At 53.7% G+C, this 26,218-nt stretch overlaps 2 protein-coding genes and 1 pseudogene across 4 annotated transcripts; 1 reads left to right on the top strand and 2 right to left on the bottom strand.

The window, feature by feature from the left end:
• Nucleotides 1-2,317: 2,317 nt before the first annotated feature.
• Nucleotides 2,318-10,927, bottom strand: LOC147645462 (uncharacterized). 3 transcript variants are annotated; one of them, XM_086874594.1, is made up of 4 exons: nucleotides 10,803-10,927; nucleotides 8,288-8,410; nucleotides 4,186-4,416; nucleotides 2,318-4,101 (listed from the first exon to the last, which is right to left on the bottom strand). In XM_086874594.1, the coding sequence occupies exons 3-4, from the start codon at nucleotides 4,387-4,389 to the stop codon at nucleotides 3,583-3,585; spliced, it is 723 nt and encodes a 240-aa protein (XP_086730720.1). In that variant the 5' UTR covers nucleotides 4,390-4,416; nucleotides 8,288-8,410; nucleotides 10,803-10,927; the 3' UTR covers nucleotides 2,318-3,582. The 3 variants fall into 3 exon arrangements, with proteins under 3 accessions (XP_086730720.1, XP_086730721.1, XP_086730719.1); XM_086874595.1 differs by lacking the exon at nucleotides 8,288-8,410 and having other exon boundaries at nucleotides 10,803-10,894; XM_086874593.1 differs by lacking the exon at nucleotides 8,288-8,410 and having other exon boundaries at nucleotides 2,318-4,416; nucleotides 10,803-10,918.
• Nucleotides 10,928-12,189: 1,262 nt separating this feature from the next.
• LOC147645460 (uncharacterized) lies at nucleotides 12,190-26,007 on the bottom strand (annotated as a pseudogene).
• On the top strand, nucleotides 14,191-21,680 carry LOC147645461 (uncharacterized). Its single transcript, XM_086874592.1, has 11 exons — nucleotides 14,191-14,793; nucleotides 15,250-15,287; nucleotides 15,694-16,198; nucleotides 16,407-16,470; nucleotides 16,796-16,844; nucleotides 17,854-17,963; nucleotides 18,729-18,846; nucleotides 19,239-19,338; nucleotides 19,757-19,953; nucleotides 20,857-20,994; nucleotides 21,447-21,680. The coding sequence occupies exons 1-11, from the start codon at nucleotides 14,265-14,267 to the stop codon at nucleotides 21,537-21,539; spliced, it is 1,941 nt and encodes a 646-aa protein (XP_086730718.1). The 5' UTR covers nucleotides 14,191-14,264; the 3' UTR covers nucleotides 21,540-21,680.
• Nucleotides 26,008-26,218: the final 211 nt, after the last annotated feature.

Genomic DNA, 26,218 nt, shown 5'->3' with positions numbered 1-26,218 from the left:
TATAATCAGATACATATTTTATATATATATATATATATATATATGTGTGAATATAATTGGCCAGTGGTTACAAATGCTTAAGGCATAAGCAAAACCGACCGGGGTGTGGGGGGGTCTTCTCACCTCACCTCACGTACGAAACAAAGCACTTCAAGCTAAACTTATATACTGTATGCTTATACATATTCATTAATGTTTCCCATAAGTTTCCTCCTTTTTCTGGTTTTACTGACCATTTATTTTCTAAACTACATCCTGTACCTTAATTTTGACATGTAACATCTGCAAAGGGGTACATCTGCTTTGTAACACTGATTCTTGATAGTTTCTAATAATAACTTTAATAACAGTTACAATTTAGTTAGCACGAATCAATTCCATTTATTACACTGGGAATGGGGAACCCCTGCGCTTCCATTTCTGGGCGAACCCCCCTTCCTGGGCACAGAGACCCCCTTGAACGTTCATTTCGGGGCACCAGGACCCCCTGGGACCCCCTTCCCCGGCCCCAAAAACCCCTGCACCCCCTTATCTGGAACCTGGAATCCCCTTAAACCCCCATTCTCGGGAATGGAAACCTCTCAGAACCCCCATTTCTGGGCACCAGAACCCCCCTGAACCTCCATTTTCAGGCACTGGGACCCCTTGAGCCCCAGAACAGAGGGACCCCCCTGAACTCCCATTCCGCTGCAGCAGGACCCCCGTGCACCCCTGTATCCAGGACTGGAACCCTCCCAAACCCCCCATCCTCACACCCTAGGACCCCCCGCAGACGAGCCAGGGACCGGCCTGGTCCGGCAGGCCCCGCTGTACAAGGCTCAGCGAGCCCTCCCAGGGCTCTCCCACTGCAGAGGTCAATCAGGGAGAAGTGCCAACTGACCAGCCCTGCTGGGGAGACATGTATCCAAAATGAGAATGGATCCCCCAAAACCACAGCTCTTCCTTTTAAACAGAAAAGGGGGAGATGTTGTGGTGTGTTTTTGTTTAATTTAAAGTTGTTTCTATAAGTGGTTTGTTCTGTTACCCCCCTGCTTTGTTGGTTTAACCCAAAGTTATCTCCTCCCCTGCCCTGCCCATCATTGTATCCCAACCCCTTTTTCCAGCACCTTCCCTATCAATCTTGTCCACCCTGCCCCTTGTTCCCCAATGTTCCCTGTCAATCCTGCCTTATGCCAACCCCCTGCTTGGACGTCCCCTTTGGAAATCCCCTAATCCACAGCACCCCATTGGTCCATGTGTCCTATTCCCCTCCCCAGGATATCCCTCACTGGTTGAAGTTTTGTATCCACCCCTGGGCCCTCCCCATATATAAATTGCTGTACGCTTGTGTTCTGAGTCTTTTGTCCCTGGACCCTTGGGAGATTAAGCCTTTCCCTGAAACCCAATACCAAAACCCAGAAAAAAATACCTTCCCCACTTTCTTGCCTCCACACTGTGCCTGACAGCTGTTAAGTGCTGCAGAGCATTGCTCTAAGCCACACCTTGGGTCATCCTGCTCCTGAGGTGTGTTCCACTCCTGGCGTGGAGCTGAGGAAGAGCTGACCGGCCTTGGCACCATTTCACACCCAGCTGATCCCATTGTGCCCAATCTCTCCGAGCGCCCACCCCAGCATGTCCATCTCGCTGGTGCCCTTGAGCTGGAGCCAGCAGCTCCTGGTGCTGCTGGAAACCGCCCCCGGCAATGCGGGCTCAGCTCCAGCTGCCAGGTGGAGCACGGCAGCCTGGAGCACCCCCTGAGCCGGCACTGGGGCACGGCACGGCCCCCACAGCGCCGGGGGCAGCGGGGGAGGCACTGGGGGGGCCCAGAGGGGGATTGGGGTGTGCTGGGAGGAACTGGGAGGGAGTTTGAGATAGCCTGGTTTAAACTGGGGAAGGGATTGAGGTGCTTAGGATGGCTGGGAAGGGGTTTGAAGGATGTTGGGGAGGGTGGGATGGGGTTCTGGGGGTCCTGGTGGACCCTGGGAGGGAGTTTGGGGGTGCTGGGTGTCACAGGGAGGGATTTGAGTGAGCCTGGAGGAGCTGCAAGGAGATTGGGGATTGGAAAGCAGGGATTGGGATGAGGTTGGTTGTGCTGGGAAGAGACTGGGAGGAGTCTTGATGAATCCTGGTGGGGCTGGGAAGGGACTGGGAGAGGGTTTGGGGGTCCAGGGGCAGTGGGGAGAAATTGTGAGGGGGCTGTGGGATCCTGAGAGGAACAGGAGGGGCTCTGCTGGGTCCTGGGGAGGCTGGGAAGAGACTGGCAGTGATTTACCAAAATAGTGATACTGATCTGGTATCAACATCAATCTGTTAATGGACAAAAAAACCTCTCCAACAGTTTAAAGTTACAAAGTGGATGTTTAATCACAGCACTGGGCGAGTGTGGGAGTCACGCCTTAATACGCACTGCGAGTTGACAAAAGATTCCAGTGTCTATTTATTTACAAAAGTCTTGAATATCCAAAATACTAATACATATTAATACTAATGCATATGCATAATGCTAACACTTCCCATTCCCCAGGTTTGATTAAAATGCACGGTAATGATTTAAAAAGTCATTATGCCTGCATGGTGGGCTCCTTAATTTGAGGAGGGGGTCATTTTGGCATGTAGTGGTCATCAAGAGATGAAGGAAAACCACTCTTCCTCACTCTCACCTTTCTACCATTACAATGGTTGACATTACAAAGGACATTTGGTACAACTCCGATTTCCTTCCTTGTGACTTTTAAATGGGTTTCCAGATGTAAGGTCTGTGATCTTCCTGAACCCGTTTATCAGTTTCTCTTTTCACATTATAAACACAGCTGACCAAACATACAATGACAAGTAATTTTTTACCTAAGTTCAAGATTCATTATCTCAAATCCTGCTTCTCACTTAAATCATTAACTCTAACTAGTTCCAGCAAGGCCTATCTCTAGCCATAATCTCTAATTTTTCTCTAAGTCTTAATTGTTTAAAATTAGTGACTCCAAAAGAGGTTTCAGAGGGTCCTGGGTGGGCTGGGAGAGACTGGGAGGGTCCTTGGAGGAGGTTGGGATGTCTGTGAGAGGTTTTGGGGGTCCTGACCCCGGCAGGTGCCCCAGGGATGGGTGAAATGCCACCCGCAGCAAGATGCTGACGGGGACCGGGGGCTCCACGTTGGCCTTCATCTTCCTGGCACTGGGGCTCAGCTTCTGCCTGTGCAGGAAGGTGAGGTGGGGTCACAGGGGTCGTGTCCTCCCTCCCCACAGAGTGTGTGTGCTCCCCTCTGGGCCCCCAAGCCCGGTGTCACCCCCTTTTCTCTGCCCACACAGCTCCTGAGGCAAAAGGTTCTTGAAGATTCAAAGTCAACAATTCCCACCGTCATTCTGTATCCTGTTGGATTTTCATTCCCCTGCTTTCATCCAGGTACCCACCTGGCTTCCAGGGAGCCAGGAAGATGTGGAGCCTCCCAGCCACGTGTCTTCCCAACACGGATCACCAGGACCACGGATCACCAGGGCTCTGCCCAACGGGGGTCACTGGGGATCATCCAACGCCCATCCTCCCATGGGGGATGGAGCTGGAGCAGCGCACGAAGCTCTTCCCGCACTCAGGGCACTCGCAGGGCTTCCCTTACTGGTGCCTACGTTGGTGTCGGGACAAGTGAGAGCTGGTGGAGAAGCTCTTCCCACACTGGGGACACTCGTAGGGCCTCTCCCCAGTGTGGATGCGCCGGTGGACGGTGAGGTGGCCATTGTACTGGAAGCCTTTCCCGCAGTCGGGGCAGCGGAAGGGCCTCTCCTCTGTGTGAATCCGCTCATGTTTGAGAACATCAGAGCTGCGCTGAAACCTCTTCCCACACTTGGGACACTCGAAGGGCCTCTCCCCAGTGTGGATGAGCTGGTGTGCCCTCAGGTAGGAGCTCCACCCAAAGCTCTTCCCACATTCCAAGCAGGTGTAGGGCCGTTCCCCTGTGTGGATCACCTGGTGTCTCATCAGGTCAGAGATACTTCTGAAGCTCTTCCCACATTTCCCACACTCATAGGGTCGTTTCCCAGTGTGGATCATCTGGTGTTTCCAAAAGTCGGAGCTCCGGCTGAAGCTCTTCCCACATTTCCCACACTCATATGGCCGTTCCCCAGTGTGGATCACCTGGTGTTTCATCAGGTAAGATGTGTTGGTGAAGCTCTTCCCACATTCCCCACACTCGTAGGGCTTTTCCCCAGTGTGAATCACCTGGTGCTGGATCAGTTGGGAGCTCCACCTGAAACCCTTCCCACACTCCAAGCACTTGTGGGGCTTCTCCCCCTGCTCTGAGCTCCGGCTGGATCTCTGGCCGTGTTCCTGGCACTGGGGGGATCTTTCCTCCTCGGAGCTCCCTGGACTGGATTTGCAGACCCTCCTTGTGCGGCATCTCTGGAGCTTTTTCTTCTCTTCCATCTCAACATAGTTTGGGAACGTAAAATCCTGGTTGGGGGGAAAAAAACAACAGGAGAGCACCTTGGACTGGAGTTTCCTCCTTGCCCAAGTTCATCTCAGAAAGTCATTGGGCATCTTGTGTCTATAAGAACGTCCAGCACACAAAGATTCGGCCCAAACATCCTCAAAAAAGATCCATAGCTAATCAAACTACGAGATTCAGCCAAAACCCCCTGCAGAACAGAAAGGTGCAGCCCCTACACGAAACAAAAGCACCAACATTTATCCCAATAAAGCTCAGAAACACAAAGATTCAGCCCCGTGAAAATGGTTATTCCCCTCCCCAGTCACCTACTGCATTTGGGGGGGGGGGAATGCTCCTGGGGCTGGGGGAGCTGCAGACACAGGGATGAACTTTGTGCTGCTTCCTCTTTGTGCTCCTCTTCCTCCTGTGTCCCTGATCTAGGTCACACTCCTCCTCCTCCTTCTGCACAGCCCCAGGTACATATTTTCACCATTTTGTTCTTCAGCCCTGCTTCTCCTTCCCTTCTCCTCCTGCCCCCAGGCCCAGCACCCACTGCCGCCTCCCTCTTCCCCCCCAGTCCCACAGCATCCCACCGCAGGGGCACGGATGCAGCTGGGCCAGCTCGGCCTGGGGCAGCGCTGGGCTCTCGGCCGCTTCTGCCCGCACTCGCTCCCCACTGCAGCCGCTCCCGCCACCACAGCGCGGGGGGGCCCGGCCTTGGCGCTCCCCCCTCCCACCTCCCCAAATTCCCCTCCAGGGGGGCGCCAAGGCCCGGGGGGGAGGGGCGCAGCTGGGCTCCAGCTGGGGAACGCTGGCAGCTGCGGCTCTGCCTGGACACTGATGAGTCATCAGCGCCGCGCGCTCTGATTGGCTCAGCCCTGCCTGAGCCCTGCGCCTGCACCAAGGGGGGACACCCTGCTCCAGGGGGGATGGCCCCAAAACGGGGCAACCCCAGCAAAGGAACAATAACAAAGCCTCTTTACAAACTGATCCTCTGAACCTCATTGCACATAGGGCCAGGGACGTGGACATAAGGAAGTGACAGGAGGAGCCAGCAGCTGCAGAAAATGTTATGAATTGATGACACAGACTGCTGCTCAGCCAAGGTCCTGCTAAATTCATCAACTTCCAGAAGAACAACAAAGACTTAACACAACCATCAATATCCTTAGCTATACAAGTGGGGTGCATATTAAGGGGGTATGTAGGAGGTGCATTGGGAAGTCTCTACCTCTCCAGGACTACAGCCAATGGGGAAAGGGAGAGGGAGATGTGACCAAGAAAATTAGGATGAAAAGGAGGCTGTGTCCTCCAACAACTGGAGAGACCCCACAGGAAATGAACCATGGCCTCTCCCTATTTTTATGAATGAAATAACTTTTACAGGACTCCTATGTCTTCCTTGTAGACAGAAGCCTGTGGGGATGTCAAGTTTTCCACACACCTTGGGGCTCCTCCGCAATTCCTTCCACCGTCCGGGCCGGCGGGCAGTGAGTGCAGCTGAAGGGGCCTCACCCAGTTTGGGGGATCGGCTCCCTCGGCTGGCGGCGGCACCGGGCATTGATTGGGTACCCGAGAGTGAGCAGGAGACAGACGAGGGACGGATCAGGGCGGCTCTCAAGAGTCGGCAGGGAGAGAGCACTGAAAATCTCAGCAGTGACTACAGTGGCATCTTCGGGGAGTGAACATGGCAGGGCACCCAGGGAGGGGACAAAAGGGAAAGCCACAATGGGGTCCCAGCAAAAGGCATGAGGATCCCAAAATATCTCTCAAGGCTCCCTTGGGAGCATGTGGAGGTCATTTGCACATTCTCCCAGAGGGAATTAAGGACATGGACACCCAGGGGGCAATAAGGGAAGTCCAGAAGGGATTTAGACAACAGGGGATGGATGGTGTTGGTGTGTTGGGAAGGGATTGGCTGAAGGGGGGTGTGCAGGAATGTGCTTAAGGCAAGAAGCAACAAGAGCAATCTATGGGGTAAGAAAAATAATAATGGAAGAGTAAGAGAAAAGTACTGAGGATTGTGATGTTTTCCAGAAGGGTCTTATCCTCAGAATTTGCCAGCAGATCCATTGTATCCCAGTTTTGGAGGACAGGAAAACAAGGAGGTGAGGATTTCAGGGGGTTTCTCTGAGCTGGGAGCGGCAGGAGCGGGCGCAGAGCTGCGGCACCGGGAGCACGGGCTGGGGGCCTGTGGGGAGCTGTGGGGCCGGGCCGGGGCTGTGGGGCAGCTGGGGCTCAGCGCCGGGCGCTGCCTGAGCCCAGCACCCCCCGGGCAGGGCCGGCAGTGGCCCCCGGCCCCCAGGAGGCTGCGGGACGCCCCGGCCGCTGCCCGGCCCCGTGGAGCTGCCGGCCCTGCCCGCCGGGGGGGCCGCCTTTGGACACTGCGGCAGGACAGGGACCGGCTCTGGGATACGGGCTGGGGAGGGGAGCCTCAGCACAGCCAGCACGAGGAAGGAACAGCTCACAAATGGCGATTAGACCTGCAAGGATCCACATGATCTTTTAAGCATTTCCTGGTGGGTCCCTGGAGAAAGGAAGGGTTTTGCAGCAAGCTCAGCAGCTGCCACAGGATGGGCACCCACAGGCACTGAGGGGGCTGCAGCAGCGACAGAAGAAGCCCCTGCAGCACTTGTTCACAAAGGCTCAGCAGCTGAATGCAGCAAGGGATGAGCAAAAGGCCAAGCTGAAGGCAAAGGCCATGGCACAGTTCCTACAGCCCCTGAGGGATCAAGCCCAGGGCCCAAGGGGGCCCCAGCACCCAGGGGACACCCTCGGCCACAAGCACCTGGCACAGGCATTGCCCTCCTGGCCAGGGCACAGCCCACCCAAACAGCCCCTGGCAAGGAATCAGCCTTCCAGCTGCAGGGCACAAGGACACTGCAAGCACAGACAGCAGCACCCTCAGCACCAGCAAGTCCAGCCCTTGATGGACACGCATTCTTAGCGGTGGCACAGCTCCCATTCCACCAGGGACCCACCACACTGCAGCCCTTGGGAACATCCAGGGTGGCTCTGGATCCAGAGGAGACCTTTCCTGATGGACACAGGGGCCTCTCCATCCACTCGGAATCTTACACCTAAGGGGGAAAATTGTTAAGGTATATTTTAATTATTAAGGCACAAAGTGGGAAAGATGAGTTGTTGTCTTTTATTCAGCCACTATTAGCAGATGTGGAGGATGGGTTTAAAATGCAGGAGCTTTTATTTGCTCACAATTGTGATTGTAATTTACTGGGAAGGGATTTGATGGCTAAATGGGGAATGCAAATTAATGTTGCAAAAGGTGATACAGAGGCTGGTTCTGTTGTACCTCTGTGTCAAATGTCTGGCAGAGCCATGGCTGAAGTGAACCCACAAGTGTGGGCAGCCCCAGGGAAATTGGCAAAATTAGATATGGAGCCTCTCCAAATTTCCCTGAAGCAACCAGGACAAGAGGTGTCCAAAAGCAATCCCCTGTTCCAAGGGAGGGAAGGAAGGGCTCACAGCCTGTCTGGGAGTCCTGCTCAAGGCACGGCTTGGGGAGCCAGGGATGGCTCCCTAGAATGCTCCTATCCTGCCAAACAAGAAATCCAATGGAATCCACAGAATGCTGCAGGACCCAAGAAGAAGAAATGAGATGATGAAACCGAGGCACCCCACACTCTCAGATCCTTACACCAGCCTCAACCAGGTGCCCTCCTCACACTGCTGCCATTCACAACTTGATGCAAAAGATGCTTTCTGGGGATCTGCCCACTCACAGAGGATGCAAACACAATTCTGCCTTGGGCTGGCAACAAGAGCTAGAAGGGAAAATGCTCAAGACATGGACGGTCCTTCTGCAGGGATGCACGGAAGCACTGGCCTGATTGGGGCAAGCCTTGCAGGAAATATCAAAGGAATTGACCTCACCTCCAGGGACTGGCTTAATGCAGGATGTGGATGACTTGATCCAGTCAGAAAAACAAGGAGAAGAGGTAGAGGAAGCCTCTGTGAAATGGCTTCATTTTCAGGCAAAAAAGCAGCTTTGAGTATCTGAAAAAAAAGAAAGGGCAAAAGGTAGAGAAAATGGTTAAATATTTGGGACCTACGTTGATGGAAGTTTTGTCTTTTATTGACCCTGAGAGGGTTCAGGGAATCTCAGAAATAATGTTTCCCTGGACTAAAATAGTGCTGCAGCAATTCTTAGGATTAACAGGGAATTGCAGGAGCTGGATTGAGGATTCTCTTTTCTAGCCAGAACACTGTGTGACTTCTTTAGCCCCAGATAGTCTCAATGTTATGGTGTAGATATAAGAAAGAGAACAAAACTTAACAAAATGAAAATAATAAAATGATTGATGCCCCAGCCATGGCTCTTCCCGACTCAGAAATGTGAATTGCAAGGGAATATTAAACAGGCCACCCCTGAGCCTGCACTGAAGGCAACGCAGCAGCAGCCAGGGCTCCCCAGCGGGGGAAGCCCCTGCGCCTGCCCACAGATCCTCTGCTCAAATCCTCGGCCTGGCCACCCTCCTTTGCCATCTCCAGCCACTGCGGGACAATCCTTGCTCTCACTCTTGCAGCTTCAGGCCTTTCTGTGCCTGCCCTCGCCACAGCTGCTGGGGAAGGCACCGGGACAATTCCACTCTGCCTCTCAATTCCACTCACACTCTGCCCTGCCTGGGATTAGCTGCTGGCAAAATAGACCAACTTGAAAATGATTTAAAATCTTATTTCTCTAAAGGGACTTGGTTTGCCTTTGCCTTGGGGAAAGGAGTTTTAATCTTTCTTTTCCACCACTCAGCAGAGATGAAATTAACATCTCAACAGACTGGGAATAGCCCAAAAGATTCCCACCAAGATAACGACCAGCAACAAAACATCAACACCCAGCAGCAAACATCAAACAACACCTGCCCCATACACTGCCCCAGGCACAGCTGGAGACACCTGGTCTGGAAAATGCTGAGCAGAAAATCCAGGAGTGCCCACCTAATTCCCATGACAGGCACAGAAATCCGGCTGCAACAGGAAACCAAATCCTAACAACTCCACACCTTCAAACCAATGAACATTAAACCAATGGATTTCTATGGGGTCAGACTGTATAAATTTAGAAAAATCTAGTCAAACTCGTGTGTCATGGAATGATTTTCTCTGTACACCCAGCCTAAGTGTGCATGAAATTATTCCTGTTGCACATTCTGGCCAGAATCAAGTAACACCTTATTTCTCTAAAGACACTGTTGAAGAGTTTTTGCTTTTACAGTTTCAGAAAAAAGATTACACCGTTAGAATAATTTTTTGTAATTATTTTACTTCTATATTGTTGGTTCTGTTTGGGCCAGTGGTGTGAGAATCAGTTTTTAGTCCTAGGAGAATAAAAAGAAAACACTTGATTGCTTTCGCAGTTTTGTTTTATATTTGAACGTGACTCTTAGTGATGACAAAATGATGGTATGAGTTTTTCGATGTTCACCTTTAAGCTGCACTTTGAAAACTAGAAGAGCTTTAAAGTTGGTGCTTTAACACATAAACAATTATTAGAATATTGTTTAACGAAAAATAAATAGCAGATCTGTGGGGGACCACGTGTGAGTCAGGGGATGTCTGCCCTGGAAGAGAAGCTTTGTTCCAGGCAGCCAGGAGAGGAGCTTTAGAAATGCAAATTAACACTGATGAGACAAAGCCTGCACAATGGACCAGGGGTTTCCTGGCTGCAGAAGGAATTGGGCTGATTCCAGGAAGGAAAAAACAGAGGCAATGAGTGAATCTGCTTGGAGATAGGGCCAGGGACTTGTACATAAGGCAACAATGGGAGAAACCATCAGTTTCAGAAAATGTTACTAATTGACAAAGACTGCTGCTCAGACCAACTCCCAATACATTTCTGAACTTCCAGAAGAACAAACACTTCACCGAGCCACGAATATCGGATGTTATACAAAAAGGACTTGCAGCAGGCGGATCGGGAAGGCTGAACCTTCCAAGCACCTCGGCCAGTGTTGGGCAAAGGGACAGGGACATGCGGCCGGGAAAATCAGGACAAAAACGAGGCCGCGTCCTCCAACAACTGGAGAGAGCGCACGGCAAATGCCCCATGGCCTCTCCCTTTGGGCAGCAATAAAGTCACTTGCACACCGCTCCTCTGGCTCCTTGGGACACACAAACCTCTGGCGCCGGGAATTTTCCCGCCCGGCCCCGGGCCCAGCGCAGCCACCTCCGGCCTCCCGACACGAAGCGGGACGAGCCAGCGCTGCTCCGCCACCGCCTCCTGCCGAGGCCCCAGCGGCAAGGAGACCGCGGGCAGCCGCTCCCGCAGCGCCCTCAGCCCAGGGCCAACACGGGCCGGCCACGGCACAAGCCACCCGCCACAGCCCCCTGCCGCCCCCTCCCGGGCCCGCAGCGAGCTCCGAGCCCCCGCAGAACCGAGCGCGGCTCCCACCTGCGATGGCCGGGGCCGCCTCCGAGCTCCGCCGCCGCCTCACCGGGCTCCGGCCGCTGCTGCCGCCGCTGCCGGGCCCGCACAGACGCTCCGGCAATGGCGGCTCTCCTGCCCCACGGCCGCCCTGGGAGCGCCAGCGGGGCCGGGCTTGTGCCCTCTCTGCCCAATCAGCGCGCGCCAGTGCCACGAGTGACGGCAGCAGCAGCCAATGGCAGCCAGCGGCGGGCTCTGCACACGGCACAGCCCCGCCCCGCGCTCTCAGGGCCCGCCCCGGGCTGCGTGAGGGGAAAGGCGGGGATGAGGAACAGCCCTGGAACGGGCCCGGCCCGAGCCGCCATTGAGCTCCCAACACAAACAAAGTTCTCCGCACCTCCCGGCTCACCTTGCCCAGCCCTGGCTGCTGGGTGCCTCCGGCTCAGCGGGAAACTCTGGAGCCTCATGCACGTCTAATTAGGAGCATCAGTGCATCGCTTTGATTTCCCCCAAAAAAAGGGAACCCGCCCTCCAAACCCCTTCAGCTGTGTGGAGGAGAGATTTCTTGCAGAAAACTCCCAAAAATACCAAAACCAAAGCGAAGTGAGCCAGGACCCCCCAGCAGCGCCTCTCTGCCGTCCCAGCTGAAGCCCTCGCTGGCTGCTCCAGGCTGGAGCGGCACACTGGGAGCACTGGGAAGGGGCCCCGGCTCGGGGCGCAGCCCCCGGGGCAGCCCCACGGCCCCCACGGCAGCTCCAAGGCTCCGCCAGCCGGGATCGAACGTGGGACGGGGAGCAGGGGAAGGGACGGGGCTACCGGCGCCGAGGAAACACGAGGGACACCGGGGGCACTTCACGAGCATTTAACGCAAAAGATAAAATCATAAGGGAGACAAAAGCAACAGCACCTGTAGCACCATAGCACAGGGCCACACAAGGACATGTCCCACTGCTGTGGGGTGATGCTGGCCCGAGTCCAGGCACCCACCACAGCTGCTCTCTCACTGCCCTCCACAGCCACACAGGGAGAGAAAATTTAACCAAGGGTTCATGAGTTAAGGACCCGGGAGCATTTCCTCATCAAATGAAGTCACGGATAAAACAGGAGATTTGACTTGAATTTATTGCCAATAAGCTCAGAGCAGGAGAATAAGAAGACCCTTAAAAGCACCTTCCTTCCACCCCTCCCTCCTTCCAGCTCTGCATCCTAACCTGGCAGTGCAGGGATACAGGGAATGGAGCCATGGTCAGTTCATCTCCCAGGGCTTTTCCTGCTGTTCAGGGACAGGAGTCGTTCCCCTGCTGCACTCTGGGATCTCTCCCACCAGAGAGGTCTCCAGGAACTTCTCCAACCTGAGTCCATTCCATGGGGAGCAGCCCCCTCACAGTGCTGCAGCGTGGGTCACTCTGCCACGGGGTCAGTCCTTCCAGGACAGGCGGCTCCAGCAGGGACCCCTCTGTCCACAGGTGTCCCCTGGGGTCACAGCCTCATCTCAGGCATTCCCCTGCTCTGGCATGGGCTTCTCCAGGGGCTTTGGGTGTATCTCTGCATCCCAGTGAATCTCCAGGGGCAGTCAATCTGCAATTCCCATTGTTGGTCTGTGTTCTGATGGATATTCCTGCCTTTGTGTTTACCCAGGTGCCCACGGGGAGTCAGGAAGATCTGTTTGGTCAAGGTTGAGCTCTGTGAGAAGCTCTTCCCACACTGGGGACACTCGTAGGGCCTCACCCCAGTGCGGATGTGTCGGTGCCTGATGAGGGTGCAGTTTTGTGAAGCCCTTCCCACAGTCAGGGAAGCAGAAGGGCCTCTCCTCTGTGTGAATCCACTGATGTTTGATGAGACCTGAGCCCTTTGGAAATCTCTTCCCACACTCAGGATGCACTGGTGTGCCCTGAGGTTGGAGCTCCAGCTGAAGCCCTTTCCACACTCCCCACACGTGTAGGGCATTTCCCCTGTGTGTATCTTTTGGTGACAAATCAGATTGGACATCTCAATGAAGCTCTCCCCACATTCCCCACACTCGCTGGGGCATTCTCCTGTGTGGATGTTCTGGTGCCAGATCAGGTGGGAGCTGCGACTGAAGCTCTTCCCACATTCCAAGCACTTTCCAGGCTTTTCCCCTGTGTGGATCCTACAGTGGTTAATCAGGAGAGAGATCTTCCTGAACCTCTTCCCACAATCCCCACACTCCTAGGGGCTCTCCCCAGTGTGAATCACCTGGTGCCAGATCAGATGGGAGCTGTTCTTGAAGCCCTTCCCACACTCCCCAGACTCACAGAGCCATTCCCCAGGATGGATCCTCTGGTGTTCCCTCAGCTTGAAGCTCCAGCTGAAGCTCTTCCCACATTCCAAGCATTTGTGGGGCTTCTCCCTGCCATGAGCTCTCTCCCCCAGCTCTGAGCTCCGGCAGGATCTCCAGATGCCTTCCTGGCACAGGGGGGATCTTTCCTCCTTGCAGCTCCCTGGGCTGGGATTGCAGCCCCTCCTCATGCAGGATCTCTGGGGCTTTTCCTCCTCTTCCTCCATCTGGCCATGGCTTGGGAATGACAAATCCTGATTTGGGGGTAAACAAAGTGGGAATGCCTTGGAGTAGAGGCTCTTCCTGCCCAAGTCCATGTCTAGAGCTCAGCAGGAGTCTTGTGTCCATGATAATATCCAAAATATCAATATTCAGCCTCAAAAAAAGTCTCCCAGGATTTCCCCATCTCTTGTCTTTCCTATTTGGTCTCCCAGAAGTTTCAGTTCCCTGGGATGATGGGGGTCCAAGGGCTCCAGGGGTTCCCCCTTCTCTGGGGTCCTCCTTAGCGATGATCCAGGGACTTTTGGGGGTCCATGGGCTCCCTTCTCCCCTGATGCTCTGCTTTGAGATCCCAGGGATCCCAGGAGTCTCTCCTCTCCAGGCTCCCACCTCTCCAAGCTGCCAGGGTCCCCCAGCTCTGGGATCGCCCCTCTCAGCTCTCCCCACTCTGGGGGTCCCAGGGGTTCCTCTCCTCTGCTCTCCCGGGGGTCCCCAGGACCAATGTCCTCCCCCAGCCAATACTGGGCAATGGCCATGTGGACCCCAAAGATCCCCCAAGGGGCTCAGCTTTGGGGTCCTGCAAGATCCAAACCTACACACACAGAGGATAAAAACCTCCCAGGGACGCCAGACAATATTTGGGGCTCAATTCCGCAATCTGCAAGTTCCAAACACACCCTAATAAAAGGACCCTCCCAGGGATCCCCCTGACAGATTTGGGACCAGCTCCCCCTCCCTGCTCACCTGCAGGATGAGGTGGGGGTGATGGGCCCGTGGCCGGGGGTGCTGCGGACACAGGGGGCACTGGAACCTCCAGCTTCTCCTTCTATTCCTGTTCCTGCTCCTCCTTTTCCTTTCTCCCTCCTCCTGCTCCTCCTCCTTCCTAATCCCACCTCCTCCCCAGTTCCTGCTTTCTGTATATTTACATTGAAGAATCTTGCTTGTTTTTAGAACTAGAACAAAGATTCCAGATGGAACAAGCCTTGCTGGTTTTATTCAGCAGTATCAGTGACTACAGGTCGTCTTTGCTTTGGTTTGGTGCTGTCCTCATTCCTCCTCAGTGCTCAGGCTGGGCTATGGGGTGCCCTTGTTTGCTGCATTTTCAGAGTTCCTCTTGGATCCTTTGGGCAATAGGCCGTGCCCTGGGAGGATTCTTTGTGCTCCTTTGTGACACAGGAGAAGCTTCCAGGCGGTTTTTGGATGAGCGGCTGCTGTGGTGTCACAGGAGCGTTGCCACGTCCCCGTGGTGTTCCCGTTGCTGTGGGACACGGAGGCCTCAGTGTCCAGAGCGGCTCTGGGCGCCTGCTCGTTGCCAGAGGATCCTCCTGCCCGAGGCATTCTCAGCAGCCAGCCCAGCCCCTGACGGGTGTCCTTCGGTGCTTGCAGGGGTACAGTCTGCAGACGTGTGCAGCGCAGCCAAAATGATGCAGCAAGTGGTTGCTGCAGTTGGCACTCTGTTCTCTGTGGCTTATTCGGGGTATTTTTTAACCCACTTGGCACGTAAGTTGAGGTTTTCCCTCGGTGCAGCCTCTGTGGCTTTGGGCTTGCTGTGTGCTTTCTGTTCTTCCACTGGAACAGAGTTGACTCTGTAACCAAATTGCCATGAGGACAGGGTTGGTTTGGGAGAGCTCCTGCCAGCAGCTGCAGCTGAAAAAGGGGGTGTCTGCAGCCAGCGGGGCGTGCACAGCATTTGCAATGAGGCCTGGGGGGGTTCTGTTCCCTCAAGCGGGGAGTCTGTGGCAGCGGAGCCTGGAACTCCCTCCGTTTGCTGCTCCAGCCAAGAGCTGACACAGCCCAGTATTTTGTGCTGCTCTCTTGCTTGCTGTGTGAAGGGCCTGTGGCTCCTGGAGGGATGCTGTGAAAGCAAAATGCTCTCTCGGGCTTGCCTTGCTCATTTCCCACCACAGGCAGTTTTTTCCTAACAACATCTGGTTCACGTTCCCTCTCCTGTTGCAGGGCACCTCACGCGTGGATCCCCAGCAGCTCCTCCTTCGGTGAGTGGCAAAGGAAGCTTTGGTGTTCAGAATTGTGCAGCAAGTTGTGAGCTCGGCGTGTGGCAGCCGAGTGCCAGCCTGGGAGGCTGAAGGGAAGTTCCTGTCAGTGTCTTTGCAGCAGCAGCAGCAGCAGCAAAGAGATCCCTGGCAGTTTTCTCTGTTTCTGCTGAAGAGCTTTTGAAGAGCTGCAGGACTGGTTTTGCAGGCAGAAGATTGCTTGCTGGCTTTAGCCATGCTGGAATATGGAATTCCCAACAATAAGTGGCAATGTGGGCTTTAGCCCATTGTTAGTTTGAACAGCTCTGAACCCTATTTCTGCTTAGTGCAGCTGGATGTGTAGCTGAGGATAAAGAAGGTGATAACTGAGATAGAACTTCTCGTCCCTCACGCTCCCGTCTGTCCACAGGGCACCAAAGCAGCATCAGCACCTCCTCTGGCTCCCTCTGCTTGCAAAGAGGAGGCCAAAGAGGAGGAAGAGAGCAGTGAACTTCCCGCTGTTCTGGGAGACGAGGGCGAACACCCCGCGGTTTGGGAATACAACGGCGAGGCTCCCGCGGTGTGGGACAAGGACAGTGGACATCTCCCGGTGGGGGACGAGGACGGTGGATGTCCCTTGGTGTGGGATGAGCATGGCCAAGCTCCCATGGCGTGTGACGAGGATGACGGCAATCTGCCGGTGTGGAATGAGGACAGAGAACGTCCTGTGGCTTGGGAAGAGGAGGGTGAACCAGCAGCTTTTTGGGAAGAGGACGAGGAGCCTGCACTGCTTTGGGAAGAGGACGAGGAACCTCCCTCTGCTCCTGAAGAGGACACCGAAGCTCCCTGTGCTGCAGGATCCTGGGCTGAACATTCTGACAGCAGCACAGTCCTGCAGCCAGAGGGGAGCGGGGAGTGGAGCCTGATGCAGCTGAGTACGTCTGCTCTGTTCCTGTGTGCCAGAGCAGGGTGCTGTGTGTGTGTCTCAGCATCAGCTGCACCCAGGGTTGCTCTGCAGCTGAATGGCACAGGGTCATTTATTGTCCTTCCCCAGCTGAGAGCAAGGGGCTCCCGGCCCCAGGGAGTGGGGCTGCATTCTGGCTCTCATCTGAGAGGGAGCATCTTCCCCCTGGTTTCTTTCAGGGAACACCGTGAGCGTGGGGGAGCCTGCCGAGAAATACCTGGAACTGGAGCAGATTGGCCAAGGGTAAGTGCAAGGCAGTTACTTCTGCACAAGCAGGGCCCAGGTATTTTGCTGGTGCAGGATGCAGTGAGAAGTCAGGAGAGCTCCAAACCCCTTCAGACACTGGGGTACGATGCTTCTGCCTCTCAGGGCTGATCAGAATTGATAACTGTGGTCAGAAGGCACCTTGCATGGCAGAGGGCTGGTGGCTGCTGTGCTGTTGTTTGAAGGGTGGATGCACTCGGGTGTTTTGTGAACGCTGCAGGCAGCAGAGATCTCCTGTCTGGGCTGGCTTTCACTGCCAGGGCCTAAAGCGCTGCTTCTTTCTTCTCTGCTGTTTTGTCTCCAGGGCTTTTGGAACCGTTTCCAAAGGACTCGACAGGACCACGGGAGGAGAGGTCAGTGTCAACACGCCCAGCACGTCTGGCAGCTCTCGAGGGCTTTCCCCTCTGCTGGGAGCTGTGGCTGGAGCTGTGGGGCCCAGCAGAGCTTTCCTGCACAGGCTGCTCCTCTGAAGGCAGAGCAGGGTCAGCCTGCAGAGCACAGCTGGGACAGACTTGGTCCTTCTCAAGTGCCCAAAGGAAGGCAAGGAGGGCAGCGGTGTCTGTCAGAGCAGGACACGCTGGCCTGGTCTTCATGTCTAAAAGTGTGAATGCATCAGCTGCTGGAGACTGAGGCCCAATTTACCTTCATCCCAGCCTCAGACAGGAACACTGTTTAGCAGTTTTATCATCCTGAGTTTCATCAGGATACCTCAAGGCCTAATTAAGGAGAGATCCTGCTTGGGCTCAGTTTGGGGTTTTAGTCCTACTGCAGCTGTCCCCACAGAGACAGGAGAGAAATGAGAAGATGGATGTGCAGAGCAAAGCTCTCTCCTAAACCCTGCAGCTGTGTTTGGGTCTGGTGTCAGTGGCAGCTGGGACAGGGATTATCTGAGCAATGGATGTGCACGTTTGCTTTGTTGTGCTATCCCAAACAGGGCAGGGACATTTGAAATCACGGCCAAATGCCATAGAATTGCTAAAGGGTTCCCGGCTGTTTTGCTCTGTGTGCACAGAAACAGAATTACCTCCTGCTTGCAAAATGTGTTGGAATAATAATCCTAAGAGTGCTGAGGCCATTTGAGAAGACTGTAGGTGCAGAGAATGTTGTTAGAGCTTGGAGGCTGACAGCTGAGGGAGCATTTCTGCAGAGCTTACAGAGCCAAATGTCTCTGGCCATGAGTCCTGTAACAGCCCCAGCGAGCAGAGCAATGGGCTGTGGGAATGGCACTTGCTGAGCTCTGGTGTCCCATCCCAAGGCAGTTTGGCACAGCCCGGCTCGCTCGCTCCAAAAAGACTCGCTCCGTGTTTGCTGTGGCCTCCTGCCACAGACTGCTCCAGTTAAAGGTCTGCAATGTCCCTTCAGGTGGCCATCAAGAAAATGAGTCTCAGAGGGCACAACAGGGAACGAGCTGTGAATGAGGTCGTGGTCCTGAAGGACAAGAAGAACCCCAACATTGTCAACTCTCTGGACAGGTGAGTGCTTCAGGTCCTCTCCCATACACGGGCCCTGCGTTCATCTTTCCTGGCATCCCCAGTCTGTAGCCTGTTCTGAAAATGCCTGACCCGGCCATATCTTCCCAGAACAACAGCCTGGCACTTCACTCCTTCCATGTGCTTTTGTTGCTTTGCTTTGCCTTTTTCTTCAAGTTGACCCCATTTGCTGTGTTTTACAGCAAGTGCTGATAAACCCTGGTAGAAATTATTTTCCTTGGCTTCTTCTTCCCAGCCCTTTCCCATTGCTGCAGGTGCCAGGAAAACCAGGTTCTTGTTTCCAGAAATGCCTCATTTTCCCATTTTTCAATGGCCTTGCCTATTTCTGAAGGGACTTTGTGCAAGGTTTTCCAAGCATTTGACTGCTTTTGCCCCAAGTGCTGCACGGCCTCCTCCCCTGGATAACTCTGGAAGTTGTGTTGCCTTGTTCCGGAGGGAATGGTGGAACTGATGAGTTCAGATGCTGAAGCAGCTGGGGGCAAGTGTTGTGGTTCCACATTGAGCTGGGCTGTTGCTAAAGTGCATTTTTCACCTGCTTGCCATCTAAGGCCTCTCCTTTCTCCCAGGTGCCTCCTTCTCCTTTAGCCTGGGCAGATTCCAAGGCCTGTGCAGCCTGGCAGGAATGTCTCTCCATCTGATTCTGTCCTCATTGACAAGTGACCTGGGAACAAAACTCCACTCTGGGCTTTTCCCTGGGGGAATTGAGCAATGCACATTCATCTCTGTGCCATTGTTCTCCTCTTCCAGCTTCCTTGTTGATGGAGATCTCTGGCTGGTGATGGAATACATGGATGGAGGAACTTTGCAGGACGTTGTCAGACAGACACGCATGGCTGAAGGAGAGATGGCAGCTGTCAGTCAGGAGGTGAGGGATCCTGCTTGTGCTTCCCATGGCTGGGACACCATGGTCCTTCCAAAGAGGCTGTGAGAGCAGAGTGGCTCCATGCTCAGGCCTTTGTTTCTGTGTTGTTTTTATGAGCTGGAGAGGAAAGAGCCTCTGAAGTGAATGGCCTGCAAATATCACTGCATTTCTACTCTGTTCTTGTCTTCTTTCCTGCTGTTGTGGTACTCTTTGTCTTTTTTGGATCTGATTTGCTGCTCTCAGCTTCGCCTTGAACCTTTTGCCTGGAGTTTGTCTGCCCTGCACTCCTGGGCTGTCACAGCAAAGTTGCTGCTGGCAGAATTCTAAACTGTCCTTTCTTGTGTGATATATTCCGGCCTCTGATTTTTTCCCTCGTGTTTCTTGTTGTCTCTCAGTGTCTGCAGGGCCTGGATTTCCTCCATTCCAACCGGGTGATCCACCGAGATCTGAAGAGCTCCAACATCCTTCTGGGAATGGACGGCTCTGTCAAGCTGGGTGGGTGTTCCTGGCCAGGCACGGCGCTCCCGGGGTGCGGCTGTGGGGCTGCTTCCCAGTGAGGGCCAGAGCCCCACAAGTGCTGCTGGTGGCACTGCCCGGCCCCTGCTGCCAGCTGAGAGCGGCTGCCCCGTGCAGAGAGCTCAGGAGAGGAGCAGGCTGTCAGGAGTGCCTTTGCTCTGGGAATGGCCCTCCCAGAGGGGCAGGAGTTGCAATCTAAAGCTTCAAAGGAAATCAGTAAAGCCAAGCATGAAAGCTGAGGCCTTCTTTAAGGGTCCAGTTCCATCTTTCCTTGGCTACAGCCCTGAGGACATTTCCAGCTGGATTCAGCACTGCATTCCCAGACTGAGAGTGGGGAATCTTTGTGCTTGGTTTCCTCATTGCAGCTGCCTTTGACAGTGCTTGTTTCTGTCCTCAGCTGATTTTGGCCTCTGTGCTCAGCTCAGCCCTGAGCAGGACCAGTGCAGCTCCATGGTGGGCACTGCTCACTGGATGGCCCCAGAAGTTGTGACCAGTTCTCCTTACGGCCCCAAGGTGGACATCTGGTCCTTTGGCATTGTGACCATCGAGATGGTGGAAGGAGAACCTCCTTACTTCCAGCAAACGGGGGCCATGGTAAGAGGCAAATTCTCCAGGCTTTGCAGAGGCCTGTGAGCACAGGGTGACCCTGCACTGGGAGGAGCAGCTGGAGGTTTCTGCACATCGCAAAGGGAATTCCCACAGCACCTGAGCCTGAACACAGACAAATATTCTGCAGTCTCCAGCAACAATTTGCTTTGGCATTTAAGTTGTTGCAGCTCTTGTGAGGATCACCCAAATACATGAAGCAAGTGCATCAGCTCTAATGTTGTCTTGTAGAAAACCCCAAACCAACCCCAACACCCACACCCAAACCCAACAAGATTTCTGGAGGAGTTTCTAAAAGAGGTTTTGTGAGATGAACTCCCCCTGGCTCTTCTCACTGGGAAACTTGTCTAAAACATGAAGATGATTGTTTAACATCCCCACACTCTAACATATTTCTTTCCTTCCTTTTACTTTCTCTGTGTCACCAGGCCTGAGCTTTCAGCCACACAAACCTGCTGTTCCTTGCCTGGCAGTTTCTGGCATGGGGCAACAGGAATGCTTTTACTTGAGGGTCAGTGGCACTGCAGAGATGCATTTGATGTAAGAATCCCTTGAAATAACACAGGCAGACCACACTAACTCTTGAAAATGGCCTGTAAAGCTGGCGTCTGTATTTGGAGAAGCAAAATGGGCTATTTCTGATGGAGGTTCCTGCTGACAAAGTCAGCCAATGCAATCGGCTCTGAAGGCAAGATCATTTGGATGTTGCAATGGCTGTGGCTGCACCAGGGTTTGGGTTTTTTGGCTGGCCCAGAAGAATGAGCTGTGAGCAGCAGCATCTGTGCCAGGGAGGAAAGTGCCCGGGGAGCTGGGGCAGAGAAAGCGGGCTGGATGTGAGCACGTGTGGGTGTGGAGGAAGCTGTCAGAGCGCTGTGTTTGCTTTTCCTGCAGGCCCGCGCTCTGATCCGGCAGAACGGGAGCCCGCAGCTGCAGGAGCCCAGGCGCCTGTCGGCTCTGCTGCGGGACTTCCTCGAGTGCAGCCTGGAGCCGGACGAGGAGCGGCGCTTCTCTGCCCAGGAGCTGCTGCAGGTGAATGCCAAGCGGCTGCGGGGGAAACGGCAGCGCCAGGGAGGGCTTTTCTTGTGGGGCCCCCCTCCCATCATCTCCAGTCCCGCTGCTTTTCACACGCAAAGCCAGCAGAATCCTCGCCTGCTTTGGCTTGGCAGGCTCCTGTCGAGCTCATCTGGAGCTGGTGCCCCGCCACGAGCGGGGACATCTTCAAGCACATCAGGTGGCTCAGAGCCCTGCCTGACCTGAGCCTGGATGTTTCCAGGGAGGAGCCACCTCCCACATCTCTGGGCTCCCTCTCTCAGTGTTTCCCCACTCTCCTGCTAGAGCAATTCTTCTTTACATCTAATCTGAGCCTGCTTCCCTCTCTTGACTTTCAAACCATTCCCCTTTGTCCCGTTGCAACAGAGCCTGTGAGGAACTTGAGTCTGGAAAGTAACAGTTCATTTCTTTCTTTTTTATCCCTTGGGCAGCACCCATTTTTGTCATCAGCCAAGCCTCTCTCCAGCCTGACCCCTCTGATCACTGCAGCAAAGCAACTGAGGGAGCAGCGCAGGAGGAGATGAAGCCCTTGACGAGAGCTTTTCGTTGTAGTAGTTAGGACAAGTAGTTAGTTATGTTAGTTAACACTGTTAGTTAGTTAGAGTAGGTTAGGACAGCCTGTTTGTTATGGCAGTTATTTGAATAAAATCTCTGTTAAACCTCAATCCCTTGAGGTGTCCTGTCCTTCTCCCGCTGTGACTCAGCTGCCCGGAGCACTGCGAGGGGAGAGCGGGCCCAGCCTCGCCCAGAGCTGAGCCCCAGCAGAGCCTGGCAGAGCCCAGAGCAGCCTCGGCATCTGCAGAGTCAGCCTGGAAGGAGGCGCTTGGAGCCTTCTGGGCTGCAGCCGGCTCTTGCTTACAAACTGTGTGCGCTGGAAAATGCCTCTGGTTCTGCGGGAGGGCAGAAGGGGCCCGGGGAAGGCGCAAGTGCTCCATGCAAGGGAAAAACCTGCCCTGTGTTTGTGAGAAATAACTATGTTGTTGTTGCCCTTTGCTATTATGTGCTGGCTTTTGCAAATTATTATAATCACAACGATTTTGATATAGCACAGTTTGTAATCACTTTTAACTGCTTTTGATATAGTAGTGTTATAAATGACTTTCAAATTTCCAAACAATCAAATTTAATTAATTGATAACATAGCTTAATAAATTGGATACAAAATAATAAAAGAATAGAATTTAGTAAAAAAGAGATACAATTTAGTAGATATATTCAGATACATATTTATATATATATATATATATGTGAATATAATTGGCCAGTGGTTACAAATGGTTAAGGCATAAGCAAAACCGACCGGGGTGTGGGGGGTTCTTCTCACCTCACCTCACGTACGAAACAAAGCACTTCAAGCTAAACTTATATACTGTATGCTTATACATATTCATTAATGTTTCCCATAAGTTTCCTCCTTTTTCTGATTTTACTGACCATTTATTTTCTAAACTACATCCTGTACCTTAATTTTGACGTGTAACATCTGCAAAGGGGTACATCTGCTTTGTAACACTAATTCTTGATCGTTTCTAATGATAACTTTAGTAACAGTTGCAATTTAAGTAGCACGAATCAATTCCATTTATTACACTGGGAATGGGGAACCCCTGCACTTCCATTTCCGGGCAAACCCCCCTTCCTGGGCACAGAGACCCCCTTGAACTTTCATTTCGGGGCACTGGGAACCCTGGAACTCCCTTACCCACCCCCAAAAACCCCTGCACCCCCTTATCTGGAACCTGGAATCCCCTGAACACCCATTCTCGGGAATGGAAACCTCCCAGAACCCCCATTTCTGGGCACCAGAACCCCCATGAACCTCCATTTTCAGGCACCGGGACCCCTTGAACCCCAGAACAGAGGAAGGGATCCCCCTGAACTCCCATTCCGCTGCAGCAGGACCCCCGTGCACCCCTGTATCCAGGACTGGAACCCTCCCAAACCCCCCATCCTCACACCCTGGGACCCCCCTGCAGCCCAGCCAGGCTGTTACCCCCCTGCTTTGTTGGTATAACCCAAAGTTATCTCCTCCCCTGCCCTGCCTATCATTGTATCCCAACCCCTTTTTCCAGCACCTTCCCTATCAATCTTGTCCACCCTGCCCCTTGTTCCCAAATGTCCCCTGTCAATCCTGCCTTATGCCAACCCCCTGCTTGGACGTCCCCTTTGGAAATCCCCTAATCCACAGCACCCCATTGGTCCATGTGTCCTATTCCCCTCCCCAGGATATCCCTCACTGGTTGAAATTGTAACCACCCCTGGGCCCTCCCCATATATAAATTGCTGTACGCTTGTGTTCTGTGTCTTTTGTCCCTGGACCCTTGGGAGACTAAACCTTTCTCTGAACCCCAATATAAAATACCTTCCCCCATTCTTGCCTCCACACTGTGTCTGACAGCTGTTAAGTGCTGTAGAGCATTGCTCTAAGCCACATCTCGGGTCATCCTGCTCCTGAGGTGTGTTCCACTCCTGGCGTGGAGCTGAGGAAGAGCTGACCGGCCTTGGCACCATTTCACACCCAGCTGATCCCAGTGTGTCCCCACTCTCTCCCAGGGCCCTCCAGCGTGTCCATCTCGCTGGTGCCCTTGAGCTGGAGCCAGCAGCTCCTGGTGCTGCTGGATACTCCCCCGGCAATGCGGGCTCAGCTCCAGCTGCCAGGTGGAGCACGTCAGCCTGGAGCACCCCCTGAGCCGGCACTGGGGCACAGCCCGGCCCCCACAGCGTCGGGGACAGAAGGGGAGGCACTGGGGGGGCCCAGAGGGGGATTAGGGTGTGCTGGGAGGAACTGGGAGGGAGTTTGAGATAGACTGGTTTAAACTGGGGAAGGGATTGAGGTGCTTAGGATGGCTGGGAAGGGGTTTGAAGGATGTTGGGGAGGGTGGGATGGGTTTCTGGGGGTCCTGGTGGACACTGGGAGGGAGTTTGGGGGTGCTGGGTGTCACTGGGAGGGATTTGAGTGAGCCTGGAGGGACTGGAAGGAGATTGGGCATTGGAAAACAGGGATTAGGATGAGGTTGGTTGTGCTGGGAAGAGACTGGAAGGAGTCTTGATGAGTCCTGGTGGGGCTGGGAAGGGACTGGGAGAGGGTCTGGGGGTCCTGGGGAAGTGGGGAGAAATTGGGAGGGGGCTGAGGGATCCTGAGAGGAGCAGGAGGGACTCTGCTGGGTCCTGAGGAGGCTGGGAAGAGACTGGCAGTGATTTACCAAAATAGTGATACTGATCTGGTATCAACACCAATCTGTTAATGGACAAAAAAACCTCTCCAACAGTTTAAAGTTACAAAGTGGATGTTTAATCACAGCACTGGGTGAGTGTGGGACTCACGCCTTAATATGCACTGCAAGTTCACAAAAGATTCCAGTGTTTATTTATTTACAGAAGTCTTAAAATATCTAAAATACTAATACATATTAATACTAATGCATATGCATAATGCTAACACTTCCCATTCCCCAGGTTTGATTAAAATGCACGGTAATGATTTAAAAAGTCATTATGCCTGCATGGTGGGCTCCTTAATTTGAGGAGGGGGTCATTTTGGCATGTAGTGGTCATCAAGAGATGAAGGAAAACCGTTCTTCCTCACTCTCACCTTTCTACCTTTACAATGGTTGACATTACAAATAACATTTGGTACAATTCCAATTTCCTTCCTTGTGACTTTTAAATGGGTTTCCAGATGTAAGGTCTGTGATCTTCCTGAACCCGTTTATCAGTTTCTCTTTTCACATTATAAGCACAGCTGACCAAACATACAATGACAAGTAATTTTTTACCTAAGTTCAAGATTCATGAACTCAAATCCTGCTTCTCACTTAAATCATTAACTCTAACTAGTTCCAGCAAGGCCTATCTCTAGCCATAATCTCTAATTTTTCTCTAATTCTTAATTGTTTAAAATTAGTGACTCCAAAAGAGGTTTCAGAGGGTCCTGCGTGGGCTGGGAGAGACTGGGAGGGTCCTTGGAGGAGGTTGGGATGTCTGTGAGAGGTTTTGGGGGTCCTGACCCCGGCAGTTGCCCCAGGGATGCGTGAAATGCCACCCGCAGCAAGATGCTGACGGGGACCGGGGGCTCCACGTTGGCCTTCATCTTCCTGGCACTGGGGCTCGGCTTCTGCCTGTGCAGGAAGGTGAGGTGGGGTCACGGGGGTCGTGTCCTCCCTCCCCACAGAGTGTGTGTGCTCCCCTCTGGGCCCCCAAGCCCGGTGTCACCCCCTTTTCTCTGCCCACACAGCTCCTGAGGCAAAAGGTTCTTGAAGATTCAAAGTCAACAATTCCCACTGTCATTCTGTATCCTGTTGGATTTTCATTCCCCTGCTTTCATCCAGGTGCCCATAGGGAGCCAGGAAGATGTGGAGCCTCCCAGCCAGGTGTCTTCCCAACACGCATCACCAGGACCACGGATCACCAGGGCTCTGCCCAACGGGGGTCACTGGGGATCATCCAACGCCCATCCTCCCATGGGTGATGGAGCTGGAGCAGCGCACGAAGCTCTTCCCGCACTCGGGGCACTCGCAGGGCTTCCCTTACTGGTGACTCCGTTGGTGTCAAGGTTGAGCTGGTGGAGAAGCTCTTCCCACACTGGGGACACTCGTAGGGCCTCTCCCCAGTGTGGATGCGCCGGTGGACGGTGAGGTGGCCGTTGTACTGAAGCTCTTCCCGCAGTCGGGGCAGCGGAAGGGCCTCTCGTCTGTGTGAATCCGCTCATGTTTGAGAACATCAGAGCTGCGCTGAAACGTCTTCCCACACTCGGGACACTCGAAGGGCCTCTCCCCAGTGTGGATGAGCTGGTGTGCCCTCAGGTAGGAGCTCCACCCAAAGCTCTTCCCACATTCCAAGCAGGTGTAGGGCCGTTCCCCTGTGTGGATCACCTGGTGTGTCATCAGGTTAAGATGTGTTGGTGAAGCTCTTCCCGCATTTCCCACACTCGTAGGGCTTTTCCCCAGTGTGAATCACCTGGTGCTGGATCAGTTGGGAGCTCCACCTGAAACCCTTCCCACATTCCAAGCACTTGTGGGGCTTCTCCCCCAGCTCTGAGCTCTGGCTGGATCTCTGGCCGTGTTCCTGGCACTGGGGGGATCTTTCCTCCTCGGAGCTCCCTGGACTGGATTTGCAGACCCTCCTTGTGCGGCATCTCTGGGGCTTTTTCTTCTCTTCCATCTCAACATAGTTTGGTGTTGAAAGACCCCCGAGCTGTTCACCA

The sequence above is a fragment of the Cyanistes caeruleus genome, unplaced genomic scaffold, assembly GCF_971803275.1.
Source record: "Cyanistes caeruleus unplaced genomic scaffold, bCyaCae1.hap1.1 HAP1_SCAFFOLD_278, whole genome shotgun sequence".
Lineage (NCBI taxonomy): Eukaryota > Metazoa > Chordata > Aves > Passeriformes > Paridae > Cyanistes > Cyanistes caeruleus.
Note: the sequence above shows the minus strand (reverse complement) of the source record. Positions and strands in the feature narration are given on the sequence as shown.